Source organism: Mollisia scopiformis (genome assembly GCF_001500285.1).
Source record: "Mollisia scopiformis unplaced genomic scaffold LY89scaffold_39, whole genome shotgun sequence".
In the NCBI taxonomy this organism is placed as follows: Eukaryota; Fungi; Ascomycota; class Leotiomycetes; order Helotiales; family Mollisiaceae; genus Mollisia; species Mollisia scopiformis.
The window spans coordinates 109,550-125,458 of NW_017263619.1; the positions used below are offsets into that span (position 1 = coordinate 109,550).

The window sequence follows — 15,909 nt, forward strand, 5'->3', positions numbered from 1 at the left end:
CAGCTGCCTTCGAATTTTGATGTTGTGAACGGAGGACTCGCACAACTCGGCCGCTCCTTCCACTTGCGATCTTACAGCATCAGTTCCTGCCTCAACAACACAACGTCTGGGCAAGCACTTTTTTTAAGAGGACGTTTCCCTTCCGTTTCCGCTTCTTCTCTTCTTCCCACCACAAACACCAACAACAATCCATCCCAATCACAATCTCTACACTTCTCCATCTGGCTTGATAGCTTTCTATCTTACAGAACCTCCACTCGCTACTCTTCATCGACGTACAGCCTTGTCAACCTTTCAGAAGCTACAAGCTCGCGTTATAGCCACGCGCTTCTTCAGACATCGACACAGAGTCCTGCTCCTGCAGTTTTCTTTCAAGGTATGTCCAGCTAGAAGCTATTGTTGGCACTCCTTTACTAACTGCCTGCTCCAGCTTCTTGCTTCTAAGTAAATACGGACTTTCAAACCTCGTTCCAGAGGCTGTGACTGTGAGTTCTTTCTCCCTTTCTGCTCACACTGCTTCTTGCTGTACATTGCATGAACAGAACCATGCCTGCATTGCGGCCATGTTCGCGTTCTCTTTCGCGTTTTGGCTGGTTATCACGATCAAGTTACCCATTCACTTTTACTTTGTACCTTCGCATCAGACTGCGTTTTGCGCGAGACCACTTTCGCGCTTGCACCCCGCACACAGAAAACTTTTAATACTTCTTCCTAGCTTGAGATCGATTGGACTGACAACAACTTCTTCTAGAATACCATGTCTTACCAACAGACTGCGAGTCAATCAGAGACCGCCTTCCACAACCGTTCATCTTCCAACATGTACACTCAATCACAAGCACGCGCCGCTCGCGAGTCTCAAGCTCAACCAGCTACCTTCCCTCAAGCTGCTCAAACCGACGCGTCGGCCATGAGCCAGATGATGAATCAATTCGCCAGCTTCTCCATGCCTGGTGCAAACTTGGCTTCTGCTGCTGCCCTCGGTGCTGGTCAATTCTACTACAATCCTGCCGATAATACCATTATGATGGCACCTGCCATGTATCCTGCGCCACAACTGGGTCCAGGTCAACTCCCTGAGACTGGCTACAGCTCTTATGCTTCTACTATGCCATATATCTCACAAGGAGCTTATTCTGGTTACCTTGGTGGATTTCCGATCATGCCATACACTCCCAGCAGAGCTACCTCCGGCTACTATCCTGACCGAGCTGATCAATTTCACAAGGAGGTCCCAGGACTTGAGAATCGCCGTAGTTCTTACTCTACTACCAACGAGTCTGCTCCAGGTACTCCCAACTACGGACCACTTCTTCACCATGAGCAAGGCACTCAGATTGCCGCTGTTAATCGTTCTCCCTTTGGCTCTACCCCATCTCCTCAGCAGCTTCCCATCCAACATGCTGATCAGCACGTTGCGAAGTCCTTGGCCTACAAGACCATTCCGATCAATGTCGATCTTGATGCCCTGGTCGTCCAGCACCCGCCTATCCCCCGAGCTGTTCCCGCTGTGTTCACCCCTCGTGAGAGCATGAGAACTCTTGACCAGAGCTTGTCCAACCCAATTCCAGGCAATCGCAATGTCTACATTCGAGGTCTTCACCCACAGACTGACGATGAGACTCTTGCTGCATATGCTAAGCGCTTTGGTAAGGTTGAGACTTCAAAGGCCATCATTGACACTGCCACTGGAGCTTGCAAGGGGTAAGTTTACTTTTGACTCTCCATCCCATTCCATTGATCAATCATCGCTAACAATTTTCAGATTTGGCTTTGCCAAGTATGAAGATGTCCGTGACTCTGAGCTCTGCATTCGTGGCTTCTACAAGCTGGGCTATGAGGTTGGATTTGCTAGGGTAGGTCCACCCACTCTGCGTGGATTCAGGACATCTTCTAAATTCCACCAGGAGTCTTTCAACTCCCGTCTTAAGGCTGAAGGTGATGAGCAATCCACCAACCTCTATGTCTCCAATCTGCCAAAGAACATGACTGAAGCTGTTTGTAACTCCTGTCCTTAGCTTTGATTGACTCGCTGACATCTTTCCAGGAGCTTGGTGCTATCTTCATGGACTACACAGTTCTTTCCAGCAGAATTCTTCGTGATGAGCGAAAGAACAGCCGTGGTGTCGGATTTGCTCGGTAAAAACTATTCCACTGGACTGAATTCTATGGTGACTAACTTCTGTACAGCTTTGAGAGTCGTGATGTCTGCGAGGAGATCATCAAGAATTTCCATGGTCAGCCAATTGGCGAAGAAGGACTTCTTCTCCAAGTCCGCTATGCCGATACTCCTGCCCAAAAGGACCTCAAGCGAATCACTACTGAGCGTCGTCAATTCCGAACCAACGAATACAATGTAGGTGCATATGGTGCTCCAGCTGAGCTTCTCGCTTTGTCTCCTGTCATGCCTTCTCCACTCGTTCCACGAACTTCGCAGATTGCTCGTCATCTGCCAGTCTCCAGAGCTAGCGGTTCATGGAAGCGTGATTCTGCTGGTACCAGGTAAGTCCAGCTGCATCCCACCAACTCTGTTGAGCAAGGGGCTAATTGGCATCACAGTTCCGGTGGCTCGATCTCTAACTTCAAGGACATTGATCGCCATGATCGCCATGTCAAGCTCTCCTTGACTGAGGCTACCCCCAACAAGAACAAGGATGAGTAAGTCATCCACTTCAGTGGCCCGCAGACGTGTAGCTGAACTTCTTCAAGCAAAGTCTCAAGCTCCACACCCACCATCTCTGAGGACGGCTCCAACGAGGATACTGTTCACAACGACTCTCCTGCCATTGTTCACGGTGGTGCTTCTCAATCGCCATCCGTTCGTAAGTCTTAGATGATTGAACTACGAGGTTCTCTCTCCTGTATTTGTTTACTTCCGACATTGCTTTGATCTTGGGGTTTTGGGCGTCATAAAACGGCCTGGTGCACCACAATCATATGCAGCAACGCCTTTTACGACTTAATAATACGTCACTTTAGATGCTTTGACGATCAACCGACATACATATCTGTCAGCATTGCCTATGTTTCATTCTCGTAGGTACCTACAATATCTTTCGAGTTTGCGACTGGTACATCGCATCGATTCATCAACGGCATTTTCAGGTGTGGCATATTGACATTACTGGCACGCGACATCACTTCATGTCAAGTATTGATGACGGACGGATATCAGAAGCAGCACTTTTCATTGTACACATCTCTTTGCTTGGCACGGGTGGCTAGTATTCTACCTACGGGGTGGCTTCTTGTAGCATAATTGAACGCATACCTCAATACTTTGCATCTGATTTGACTGTGCCTGTACTTGTGTGATGAGGCCGATTAAACTAGTTCCATAGAGCTGATGCTAGAGATCAGTGGGTATCTGACAACCTTCACTCGCTCGAAAATCTCTGCACTGTGATTGACTCTAAAGACTTTTGAATCCTACCTTGGTCACTTTATTTAACGCTGCCCACAGTGTAGAGTATCATGTCTTCTCAGCAATATGAAGAGAGGATATGGGAACATCATCTACAGCAGCAGATGATGAATGGATAACACTATCTCCGACATGAGGTGCCGGTACTTTGATCGTGTCCTCCGCCCCATCTAGTGCTTCCTCTTCCATATCTCCCTCCTCGCTATTTTCTTCATCTTCCTCCTCGTCAGAAGTTTCGTCTCCTCGAGCAGCATTGGGATCACCATCACCATCCACACCCACCTTCTTCATGTATGCCTCTAGTTCCTTTGCCATCTTCTTCGAGAAGCCTGATGCCTCGACAGAAACATCAAGTCTAGGAACGCCATCTTTGCCAATCAGCTTCCGAGCGTTTGCAAAGTGAGGTCCTTTCTGGTTGCTTGTGAAATGAAATCGACGCTCGAAAAATCGTTTGATACAGTTGACATCTCTATCGAAGTAGAATTCAGCGTTGGCATGATCGACAGAGACCATTTGGGGGAAATCGATGAGAATGGGAGTTAGTGTAAGGATTTCGGACTCTTTGCCGTCCACGGTCTCGGTCTTGGTTTCTTCTTTGATGAGGATGTTGAATTCGTTGAAGTCTCCGTGGATGAGACCATATTGAGTGAGACGGAGAATCATGGCTATGATTTCGGCGTAGAGGGAGGCAGGGTCTGGTACGGATGATATCTGGCGCATGGGAAAAGCGTCTATTAAAGACATGACGATGGTATGTCTTGATTGTGCAAGCGGTTCGGGGACCGGGAATCCATTCTCTCGCAGAGCTGTCATGAATGTAAACTCCTTCAACGCTGCCAAACGAGACATGTACATCCAGGAACCCGAGGATCGATTTCGGAGATAGTCTCGGTTTGCTTTGACTGTTCGGAAGGATATTCGTCCAAGTCTGTGGATCTTCAATACTCTCTGTACTCCCTTCTCATCTGCGACCACGAAGATATCACTCTCTTTACCAACTCCAATCTGGTTCCCGACACTATAGACATCTTTTCTTTTCCGGTATGTGTTAAGCGCAAGATAATCGAGTCCTCCGTACGTAAGTCGGTAGCCATCGTACTTTGCATTCTTCAGACGTGCAATGAGCCCAACTTTTGCCAGCGCAGATATACTTCTGTGTACCCCTCCTCGCAGACCAGAAATTTGTCCGATTAATGGTGTTGGGACCACTTCATGATTTCTGGAACCCGTTTCGACCGCCGTGAGAGTTTTCCAGTCCTCTACGGTCAGATATCGCATCGCCTTGGTATCGAGACGCATGTTGGCGGAATTATTCGAATTTCTTTTGTACTTTTTGTCGTGGGGTTACTTTGATTTATTTTTCTACCGTCCAAAAATAATACGGCCGTGCTGATCCTTGTTGGAACTAACAGCCTCGCTTACTTAGCAAGCCGTCTCGTTTCGCGGTGTTGAAGCTCTGTACGCGGAAGCTTGAGGTGCCTGACAGAACCACAACAACAGACAACTCTTCACCCACGCTCTTCACCGCTGTTGTTTTGTAGCATCACGAATCCTCGAGACTCTACGAAGCTTTTGCGATCAGCTGGATTACCTTAATACCTTCTGCCTTTACGACAAATCCTCCTCGAACGGGTCACGATGGCGCAGGATGGCGAACCTCCAAAGTCTGTTGACAAGGGAAAGGGGAAGGCAATAGACGGAGAGCCCAGCAAAGCTGAAGAGGTGAAGAAGGATAAGGATGGAAAGCCACTCGTTAATGGCAAGACGGAGGAGGGTGTTATTGGAGGTAGGATTCCAGCCTTGGCTTTGAAGGGCTTTGCTAACCAGTAGCCCCAGCACCAGAAGAATTGAGTGAAGAGGATCTACAACTGAAGAGTGAGCTAGATATGCTGGTTGAGCGTTTGACGGTATGTTGGATGTCACTCCTACATTAGGAGAGTGCTGATATGGTTGAATACAGGAGTCTGACAAAACACTTTACAAATCCGCGCTGGAGGCTATCAAAGACTCGATCAAAACTTCTACATCGTCAATGACCGCAGTTCCGAAGCCCCTCAAGTTCTTACGACCGCATTATGAGCCGATGACGAAGCTTTACGAAGAATGGCCCGCTGGAGAAGACAAGACCTCACTCGCAGATGTGCTTTCGGTGATTGGAATGACATTTTCGGACGAAGATAGACAGGACACACTGAAGTTCCGATTACTGGCGCCTACATCAGACATTGGATCTTGGGGACATGAATACACACGACATCTGGCTCTGGAACTTGGAGAGGTATACACCAAGAGGTTAACAGCCGACGAGCCGTACCAAGACCTCATAGATCTTGCATTAGTTCTGGTTCCTCTATTCCTAAAGAGCAATGCTGAAGCAGATGCTGTCGATTTGATGAGCGAGCTTGAGATCATCGATGAGCTTCCAAAATTCCTTGACAAAGACACTTTCCCTCGAGTCTGCCTGTACATGGTCACCATGGTCAACCTCCTTACCTACCCAGAAGACCAGCAATTCCTCCGAACAGCGCACGATATCTACAAGCATTATGATCAGCTCACCCAGGCGATTGTACTTGCGATCCGTCTTAATGATGTTGATCTAATCATGTCCGATTTCAACTCTACAAAGGATGCATCAATCAAGAAGCAAATGGCTTTCCTCATTGCCAAACAGCAGATTGTGCTACCAGATCTGCCATCAGAAACGGATGACGACCAGATAATTATGGAATGTCTAGGAAACAACAAGATGTCCGAGCACTTTAAGGCTCTCGGCAAGGAGTTGAACATTCTGGACCCGAAAACCACAGAAGATATCTACAAGAGCCATCTCGAGAGCAATCGCGTTGCTGGTTTGACAAACCTAGACTCCGCCCGACACAACCTGGCCGCTGGATTCGTCAACGCCTTCGTGAATGCTGGCTTTGGTAACGACAAGATGATGATGGTTGAAGAGGAGAAGTCCAGTTGGGTTTGGAAGACCAAGGAGGAGGGAATGATGTCTACAGTCGCTTCCATGGGTACACTGTTACTGTGGGATGTCGAGGGTGGACTTGACAAGATCGATAAGTACACATATGCCCCAGAAGACCAGATACTTGCCGGTGCCAACCTGGCTATTGGTATCATGAACTCTGGTGTACGAATCGACTCTGATCCTGCTTTGGCTCTTCTTGGTGACGAAGAGAAGCTGAATTCTAAGAGCCCTATGGTCCGGGTGGCTTCTATCATGGGTCTCGGTCTTGCATATGCTGGCTCAAATCGAGAAGATCTCCTTGCCTTGTTGCTGCCAATCGTTGGTGATACATCCTTGGACATGCAACTCTCTGCTATGGCTGCTCTATCTCTTGGAATGGTCTTCGTTGGATCGTCCAACAGTGATGTTAGCGAAGCGATCGTGCAGACGTTCCTTGATGATGACCGAAAATCACAATTGAAGGATAAATGGACTCGCTTCATGGCCCTCGGTTTGGGATTGCTGTTCTTCGGACGTCAAGAGGAAGTGGACGTTATCTTAGAGACTCTGAAGGCTATCGACCACCCCATGTCAAAGCCAACTTCAGTACTTGCTGAAATCTGCGCATGGGCTGGCACGGGTACCGTTCTGAAGCTCCAAGAGTTGTTGCATATCTGTAACGACCACATCGAGGAAAGCGATGACAAGAAGGGCGATGAGCTCCTTCAAGCTTATGCTGTCATTGGTCTCGGATTGGTCGCGATGGGTGAAGATGTGGGACAAGAGATGGTTCTCAGACAATTCGGCCATCTGATGCATTATGGCGAGGCCAACATCCGAAGAGCAGTGCCCTTGGCAATGGGTCTACTCAGTCCCAGCAACCCCCAGATGAAAGTTTACGATACCTTGTCGAGATACAGTCACGACAATGATAACGATGTCGCGATCAACGCTATCTTTGCAATGGGTCTTCTTGGTGCTGGAACAAATAATGCCAGATTGGCTCAACTGCTCAGACAATTGGCCAGCTACTATCACCGAGACCAAGAATCACTCTTTATGGTCCGAATTGCTCAAGGTCTCCTCCACATGGGCAAGGGCACGCTCTCCATCAGTCCATTCCACACCGACCGACAAGTATTGTCAAGAGTCTCAGCTGCTGGTCTTCTCTCAGTCTTGGTTGCCATGATCGATGCCAAGCAATTCGTTACTGACAAGTCACATTACCTCCTTTACTTCCTTGTCACAGCCATGCATCCTCGCTTCCTCGTCACTCTCGATGAAGATCTTAAGCCCTTGGTAGTCAATGTCAGAGTCGGTCAAGCAGTGGACGTTGTTGGACAAGCAGGTCGACCAAAGACTATCACTGGATGGCAAACACAGAGCACACCTGTGTTATTGGCGTATGGTGAGCGAGCAGAGTTGGAGGACGAGCAATATATTCCATTGACGAACAACCTCGAGGGGTTGGTCATTCTGAGAAAGGTGAGCTTTGTTCCCATTGATTTCTTCACCAAAACTGACGCAGATATAGAACCCAGACTGGGACGATGGTAAGAGCTAGGGGAGTTGGCATGGGATGAATAAACTGTATAATAGCGGTAGACCTGATCTCGCGAAAGCATCACCTACAAACTGATAGATGAAAAAACAATCGGGCTTTTCAATGAATCCATTTCATACTATGTCTACATTGAGCAAATGCTTCTAAGATATGAGCCAAGACGCCAGACTGTATGATGCATGCTATGCTCTTGTAAAAGATTGTTACCGCCGCCCATATGTGCAATGCCTGTAACCCACAGTAGCAACGATGATTAGATACATCTAGCAACGCTCAAACACCCTGTACAACCCTTTCAAGTTGGCTATTTCTACAACGGCGCCTTTGGCCAGGGGTCTCGTGGCGATCAATCGTGCTCGGAAGGCTGGGAACAGGATATGTTCAACGGCTTTGACGATTTCTTCTCTTCTTGCCTTGAGTTCGTCGTCTAGTCCCTCTGGTCCGGGTGATGGTGGAAGTTGCTCGGGGACGTAGTAAGAGGCTAGTTCGCGGAGCAATGTCTCGAAACATTCCTTTTCGGATGTCCAGTTTACGTGTGGTCCCAGCCGGAGCAGGAAGCGTGGGAGTTTGGCGAGACTGGGTAGGTAGCCTTTGAGTAATAGGGGAATACTGATTAGTTGTCCTTCTTCTGAGATCTCGAAAGAGAAGTATTCTAGTAGCATTTCGCGACGATCAATGAGTTGGGCTGAGACTAACTCGACTACTTCTTCGATTTCGAAGTCGTCTTCTTCGCTAGCTGGCGGCGAACTCTCCTTTTCGTACTCGGCGGCCATGGCGAGGAGTTCCTTGATGTCAAGGGGTGGGTTGAAGCGGATTACCCCCAAATTTCCGAAGTCTGTGAGGCCGACTTGGTAGAAGTATTCGTTGCAGACCATGCCATAGTCAACGAGGAAGAGCTTTACTCCGCCTTGGATGGCGGCAAGACGTCGACGCTCATCAACTACACCGACGAAGGTGTGCCCAGCGAAAATCTCGGTCAGCTCGTTGTGCATGTCATCGCGTACTTCGGTTCGAAGATCTTTTACCGTCATGAGGCGACAGGTTACTGGTTCGCGGTCTGACTGTTCGTACTCCATGTCGTTTGTTCCAGCTTCGGGTGGTCCTGGTGTCTCAGAAATTGTTCTTGCTGTACTGGGAGGTAGCATGCTTGTAATCTTCCGGAGTTTGGCATCAGTGCGGACTAAATTGTTCTCGTAGGGTCTTGACTTTGGTGTCGCTCCTGTGGGGGTAGGAGCTCGAGAATCATCGTTGCCAGTGGTTGGTTGTGGTACTCTGGCTCCAGGAAGCAGTGTTTGTGTCATGAACGTTCGACTTGTGTCTACATCGGCCAGCTTCGTCCGGATGTCAGTGCAAATCATTTCAATGATTTCGTCCTCATTCAGAAAGTTGACTTCTCGCTTGGTAGGGTGGACATTGACATCGACTCTGTGAGGATCAATCTCCAGACTGAGATATGTCCATGGATGGCCACCTTTGGGTAAGAAGGTTGAGTACGTCTGTTCAATCCCCTTCCGGATGTTATTCGAGTCGACGGATCTGTTATTGATGAAGAGAAGTAGTGTAGTCCTTTTGACATGATAATTTGCGTTTGTTGTCCAACCTCGCGCACGATAGCCATACTTCTCGCTCGAAGATGTGAACTCAATAAGCTCGTTCGCTACAGATGTTCCATGGATCTGGCGAATTCGATCAACCGTGGAGGAATTGGATTGCGTTGAGATGGTGGTGCTAGCTTCGCCATACTTCTTGCAGCTGAATGCAACTCCATCGCAATGAACAGCGTACTTTCCAACCACTTCAAGAATCTTGTTGTATTCTTCGGATGCAGATCGGAAAGCGCGTCGTCGAGTAGGAACATTATAGAACAGATCCTCCACAGTGATTTGAGTTCCTTGTCGACCTGCTGTGGGTTTCGGGTCCGCACTCTGGCCTGGTTTGGCTGGCTTGAGACGTCCACTATCGTACAGAGCTTTCCAGGCGCAGGTTGAGTTTTTGGTCTTAGTCGTGACAGTGAGGTGGGCGATATGACTTATACTAGCCAAGGCTTCTCCACGGAATCCATAAGTTCCGATCGATTCCAAGTCCTTGAAGTCTTTGAGCTTAGATGTTGTGAAACGCTCACATAATATCGGAAGATCTTCTTTCTAAGGGACATTAGCTCAGCTCATAATGTTTGCCGCGAGATGGTACATTTATTCCATGACCGTTGTCTGTAATCTGAAGAAGTTTCAATCCTCCTTCTTTGACAAGAACTTCAAGAATCGTTGAACCAGCATCCACGGAATTCTCTATGAGCTCCTTGAGAGCATGAACGGGAGCGACGATGATCTCGCCTGCCGCAATCTTGTTGACCACATCCGGATCAAGAGCCTGTTCTCAAGTTAGGATGAGAGCAGCAGTTTCGAATTATTTGCTACTCACTTTTATACGTCTTGGTGCTGTGACACCAGCCGAAAGCTCGCCAGCCTTCCTCTTCGTACCCCTTAGAGACTCCGCATCTATCTCCATCGGCTCGGCCATTGAATGGCGATGTTTTGGTTCGCTTCTCGAACCATGAAGCGTTTATTAGTGCGCCAAACAAGAAGAAGTATCTAGACGCACATCGATGCTTTGGATGTGGTCTACGAATACTTGGTTGTAAGTTCCTGATGTTCGATGCCATGGCGACTTCTTGAATGCCCGCCCCACTTCCCCGCTAGATGACTAAGCCACAATGAGACCTCATAATGGAGCTTCTCACTATAACCCTCTGTCAAGTATCACTATGCTTCGAGGAAATTCAACGCGATCTGTCCTCTCGCGTTCTCTCAAATCATTTTTCAAGATAAACAATGGACCAGTCAGACACCGCAAGCTTCATCTAGCACCGCCTTTCCTCCTTGACGACTACATCCCAAGATATCATTTACTCTCCTCTGTCGACGCGTCAAAGAAGAGATCTGCTGCTTATGCGCATCTTCGAAATTGCAATTTGTGCCCTCGACTATGCGGAGTCAACCGCTACGAGAAGACCGGAACATGCCTCATTGGTGCTGAGACTGTCAAAGTGAACGTTATTGCACCACATTTTGGCGAAGGTAAGTAGAACCGCTAAAGTACGATCCCTTTGATATCACACGCAATTGAGCAATCGCTGACTTTTCCCTTCTCAGAGCCTTGTATACAGGGACACAATGGATCCGGTGCAGTTTTCTTCTCAGGTTGCAATCTGCGCTGCGTCTTCTGCCAAAATCATGATATCGCCCATCAACGAAATGGATTCGACTTGACGCCAGAAGAACTTGGAGAATGGTATATCAAGTTGCAGAACGTAGGAAATATTCACAACATCAACCTCATAACACCGGAGCATGTTGTCCCACAAGTCGTCCTTTCGATTCTTCATGCTCGCGATCACGGTCTAAAAGTACCAATCATCTATAACACCTCAGCTTTCGATTCGTTAGCATCGATCCAGTTGTTGGACGGACTAGTGGATATATACCTTCCTGATTTCAAAGTATGGAATGCGAGCACGTCGAAGCGACTTCTCAAGGCAGACGATTATCGAACGGCTGCCGTTGAAAGTATACAGGCGATGCATGCACAAGTTGGGGATCTTTGCTTCACTCCTGATGGTATTGCAAAGAAAGGTCTACTTGTGAGGCATCTAGTGATGCCTGGCTACGAATCCGAAGGCGAGGAAATCATGAAATGGATGGCTAGTAATGTTTCAAGGGATGTATTTGTGAACATCATGGAGCAGTATCACCCCGATGCTCATGTTGGCAAATCCAAACGACCTCGAAGATCAGTGCCTGTGCCTATAGAACCAGGCGGCGAGGCAAAACCTAGCGAGTCAGTAAGATATGAAGAGATCAATCGCCATGTTACCAAGGAAGAGGTATCAGCCGTGCGGCAGGCAGCCGAGAAAGCAGGCTTGTGGAGGTTTTGCGATCCACCAAGACATGATGGGTTCAATTTATGATCATGAGTGAGCATGAGTTACATCAGATGCCAGGCAGATTGTCATTCAAAGGTGTCTAGACATATTGAGGCAACAAGATCCCTGATTCTCCCCGAGTCAATGGGACTTAACGCTCACAACTTTGCTGGATTTGTTCCCAGCTCGTTGATCTTTAAGAGCGTGAGCAATGAAGCATCGTCATTGAATTGCCAAGATACGGATTTTGATATCAGAAGAGTGGCATTCAATAGTTTGTCGCGAAAGCAAGATGGTTTGGACAAGGCAGAGGCGACAACGTCCATGCATTCCAACACCAGGGAACCTAATGGTTCGTGGGACCATTGAACGGGTTGAACATTACGGTAGGTTATGATATGACAAGAACAAAATGAATGAACTTGCGAAATAGACACTTCAACTGAGTGTGAATGATGGAATTACTGCCTACTTTCATGCCAATGCCTTCCCTGTCTCTACATAATATTTGTGGCAAGAGCTACCCATGGTCTGGCTCAGTAAATTGCCGTCGACACTTCTCTGCAGTTGCTCACCTACACTTTTGTCTCGTCAACTTCTGGTTAAGTCAAAACCACACTCGCTTCTTCTTGGTCAATTTCTTGGAAAGGATGTCCAATTTTGCTCTCGCTCTCTTGCTCTTCTCTTTTCTCCTCGCATTGGCTGCTCCCTTGCACATCAATCCTCGAGATTTCGATGCTCCGTTCTTGGACTGTTATGACTACATCATTGTATCTGCAACTCGAACAAAGTGTTCTTGCGAGTGACTAAGTCTTCACAGGTTGGAGGTGGAGTATCTGGGCTTGTTGTAGCAAACCGCCTGACTGAAGATCCCAATAGCAAGCTCTATATCCACTGTCCTAATAAATATCTGCTAACATTTCGAAGTCACGGTTCTGGTCCTTGAAGCTGGCCCACTGTAAGAACTGCCGCCGATCCTACACGAGCTGCTGTTGACATTGGGTAGTGACGACTATGAGGATTTCATAATGTTTCCGATAGAAGATGGGTACGGTCTCGGCACGGAGTATGATTGGAATCTTTGGACCGCTCCGCAGACCTTTCTTGATGGTGCTTCTCGACCGTACGACATGGGACGGGGTATCGGTGGTGGAAGTCTCATCAATGGAATGTGCTGTAAGTCGTGTCTGCATTTCTTGGTCTAGTCAACCCGAGCGATGTACCACGCAGGCACATACAATACTTACGCACTTTGAATCAGGGACTCGCGGTGGTAGTGCTGATTATGATGCGTGGAAAGCACTTGGTAATGACGGCTGGGGTTGGGATGATTTGCTTCCATATTTCCAGAAGGAATGTCTACCACACAGTTTCCACTTCATCAACACTGACAGACTCCAGACTGAGAATTATACAGACAACGTCGATGCTGATTTTAGTCGTGAGCTCTACATACAACCAAATATCTCAACTCATGGTACATCTGGCTATGTCCATGTGGCATACCCAAGATACTTCTATAATCAATCTCGTATGCCACCTCTTTTCGTGATCGATATCTGCCTTTCTGACAATCTTTTAGAGCTCTTTCTAGACGGGCTGCAAGAATTAGGAATACCAATTTTGACGGATCCGAACAATGGCACTGCCGCTGGTGGAATGCTTATCCCAGATTCCATCCACCCTGATAATCAAACCAGATCGTACGCCCGCTTGGACTATTTCGATGGATTCATCAACCGTCCAAATCTACATGTGACTACTCATCAACATGTAACTCGAGTACTTGTCAGTGTACCGCACAATCTCAAGGGAAGAGACTATCCAGCAGGCTTCTGGATCAGCGGCGTAGAGGTCTGCGCAATATCCTTACTTTTGAGGGTCATGCTGAGAGGTTCTAGTTCGTCACCGATGGAAGCCTGACACTCCACAATGTATCTTGTTCTCGAGAAGTTATTCTTGCTGCCGGAGCAGTTCATACACCTCAAATTCTCGAACTTTCAGGTATTGGCTCTGAAGACATCCTCAACCAGTTCGATATCCCCGTCATTATCAACCTGCCAGGAGTCGGAAACAACTTCCAAGACCATCCTTATGTTGGCGTCGTCTATTATTGTGGGTTTCGAGTTCCGTGATGTTGAATGTTGCTGATATGCAAAGTTGATAACACGAGCTATGTCAATATCGACATGATTGAAAATAACCCGGGTCTAGACAATCAAGCAGCCCAGGAATATTATGCTAATAAGACAGGTAAGTAAGTTTGACAATTGACGCACAGTGTCTCACACTTCTAGGTCCCTGGACAGCGGGAGCCATCAATACTGTCGCTTTCCCATCCTTACCTTCGATTTCTCAGAATTGGACAAACATGATGACAGATGCTTCAAGTCAGAATACCACCCTGTATCTGATACCTGGTCTTGATCGAACTGTTATTGCCGGATATGATGCACAGAAAACAATCCTCACAGATCTGCTCAGTCGGAGAGACGTTGGCGCATACGAATTATTAAATGACAATATTGGATTACTCGCTGTCGCTGCAATGCATCCATTCTCTAGAGGAAGTGTCCATATACAGTCCACAAATCCTTACATGCAGCCTTTGATCGACCCCCGGTACTGCTCGAACCCTCTTGATTGTCAAGTCCTTGTCGAAGCTCTTCTCTTCAATAACCAACTCATCAATACAACATCGATGAGACTTTTGAGTCCTACACCATACTATCCTTTCTTCCAGGGTGCAACCAGAGATTCTCTCATGCCAGCAATCAGTATTGGAATTAGAACCGAGTTTCATGGCACTGGTTCAACTTCAATGATGCCGCTTGACCTCGGTGGTGTTGTCGATACGCATCTGCGTGTCTATGGAACCAAGAATCTCAGGATAGTCGACGCTGGGATCCAACCTCTTGTGCCAGCAGCGCATCTCCAAGCACCTGTGTATGCTGTAGCAGAAAAGGTCTGGTGTTTCATTATTTTCAAACATATCTATACTAATGTTCAGACAGGCAGCGGACATCATCAAAGCGGACAATTCAGGTTTGGTTCTTTCCGGTTGCGGTGCCAACTCCGGATTTGCTGGTCAAGGTCCTGTGATAGCCAACCACTCTATCATCAGCTCAACGTCAAGTTCGGTGCTAGTCCCATCGACATTCCCAGAATTCCTTAACTCGAGTGTCCTCTCTTCAATGAACACTGCACAACGTTCGGCCAATCCCACTAGTCCACTGTCTCTGGCTTCTGGTGCTGTGCCGGACCAGCTACCAGTATCATCAGGAGTCAACACAAATGCGATTAAGGGCGCGGTTTCTGTGTTCCTGAATGGAGCTGGCATCTTGACTTCTCCACCATTCTTGCTGAGCAAGGGCTTTGTGGCGCCATTGACATTTCCTTTGCAGCCATCAACCGTTCCTGCAGTACCAACAATGTCACTGATTCATCGTGCTCGGGGAGCTTCTCACACGAGACACCATGCAGTACTAAAATCGAGCTCTCCAAGTCATAGAACTACGACGTCCGCCCCATTCTCACCTACAACATTTGACACTCGCCACATCTCGGCTACTTCTGCTTCTGGTGTCATAGCTGAGACACCAGGCATCGTCACTGTCAAGATTGCTGCTCGTGAGAAAGAGGATGGTCGTTGAGTCAGATCGATTGCAGATCTTCATGGACTCGTCAGGAAGCGATATCTTGGGAAGGTACAAATCCTAGCAATATTGCCATGGTAGATTTTGGTAGTTGTCCCTGGACTATAGGGATTGATTTTGGGCGAAGTTTTAGTCATCATTCTACAGAGAAATACAAAAGGAGCTTCTAGTGTTCGTGCTCAAAATCTTGTTAGTACCAACAGCCAATGAATGAGATCACTGTAATTACCCAACCCATACAAAGTTTTACGTTTGCTTGAAATGCCCATTGCAGGTGGGTCAATACTCATCTGCATGTTTCTCCTGTGTTGGGCTACTTACTTATCGCAGCTGTCGTCTGCAGCTCAAAAGCAGCAGGTTGTTCCAGCTGATATCATTTCTTCACAA

General features: G+C 47.6%; 6 protein-coding genes across 6 annotated transcripts; 4 read left to right on the plus strand and 2 right to left on the minus strand.

Annotated features, from left to right (window-relative positions):
• Positions 1 to 757: 757 nt before the first annotated feature.
• Positions 758 to 2,833, plus strand: LY89DRAFT_602320 (uncharacterized protein; the record flags this gene model as incomplete). Its single annotated transcript, XM_018210239.1, has 7 exons — positions 758 to 1,704; positions 1,766 to 1,856; positions 1,908 to 1,997; positions 2,048 to 2,139; positions 2,191 to 2,502; positions 2,560 to 2,658; positions 2,710 to 2,833. 7 exons carry the CDS (start codon positions 758 to 760, stop codon positions 2,831 to 2,833), a joined length of 1,755 nt encoding a protein of 584 aa, XP_018061309.1.
• Positions 2,834 to 3,179: 346 nt separating this feature from the next.
• Positions 3,180 to 4,779, minus strand: LY89DRAFT_631902 (kinase-like protein). The gene has a single exon (XM_018211288.1). It carries the CDS (start codon positions 4,721 to 4,723, stop codon positions 3,473 to 3,475), a length of 1,251 nt encoding a protein of 416 aa, XP_018061310.1. The 5' UTR covers positions 4,724 to 4,779; the 3' UTR covers positions 3,180 to 3,472.
• Positions 4,780 to 4,893: 114 nt separating this feature from the next.
• LY89DRAFT_631905 (26S proteasome regulatory complex, non-ATPase subcomplex, Rpn1 subunit) lies at positions 4,894 to 8,040 on the plus strand. Its single transcript, XM_018211289.1, has 4 exons — positions 4,894 to 5,210; positions 5,261 to 5,331; positions 5,385 to 7,865; positions 7,915 to 8,040. The coding sequence occupies exons 1-4, from the start codon at positions 5,063 to 5,065 to the stop codon at positions 7,942 to 7,944; spliced, it is 2,730 nt and encodes a 909-aa protein (XP_018061311.1). The 5' UTR covers positions 4,894 to 5,062; the 3' UTR covers positions 7,945 to 8,040.
• Positions 8,041 to 8,053: 13 nt separating this feature from the next.
• LY89DRAFT_631908 (DNA mismatch repair protein MutL) lies at positions 8,054 to 10,570 on the minus strand. Its single transcript, XM_018211290.1, has 3 exons — positions 10,366 to 10,570; positions 10,135 to 10,314; positions 8,054 to 10,088 (listed from the first exon to the last, which is right to left on the minus strand). The coding sequence occupies exons 1-3, from the start codon at positions 10,462 to 10,464 to the stop codon at positions 8,208 to 8,210; spliced, it is 2,160 nt and encodes a 719-aa protein (XP_018061312.1). The 5' UTR covers positions 10,465 to 10,570; the 3' UTR covers positions 8,054 to 8,207.
• Positions 10,571 to 10,708: 138 nt separating this feature from the next.
• On the plus strand, positions 10,709 to 12,303 carry LY89DRAFT_661108 (uncharacterized protein; the record flags this gene model as incomplete). The annotated part of the gene is made up of 2 exons (XM_018212585.1): positions 10,709 to 11,021; positions 11,097 to 12,303. The coding sequence occupies 2 exons, from the start codon at positions 10,709 to 10,711 to the stop codon at positions 11,909 to 11,911; spliced, it is 1,128 nt and encodes a 375-aa protein (XP_018061313.1). The 3' UTR covers positions 11,912 to 12,303.
• Positions 12,304 to 12,516: 213 nt separating this feature from the next.
• On the plus strand, positions 12,517 to 15,667 carry LY89DRAFT_790056 (uncharacterized protein; the record flags this gene model as incomplete). The annotated part of the gene is made up of 10 exons (XM_018223328.1): positions 12,517 to 12,636; positions 12,687 to 12,762; positions 12,794 to 12,824; positions 12,873 to 13,042; positions 13,128 to 13,397; positions 13,449 to 13,720; positions 13,768 to 13,981; positions 14,027 to 14,119; positions 14,164 to 14,831; positions 14,881 to 15,667. 10 exons carry the CDS (start codon positions 12,517 to 12,519, stop codon positions 15,517 to 15,519), a joined length of 2,553 nt encoding a protein of 850 aa, XP_018061314.1. The 3' UTR covers positions 15,520 to 15,667.
• Positions 15,668 to 15,909: the final 242 nt, after the last annotated feature.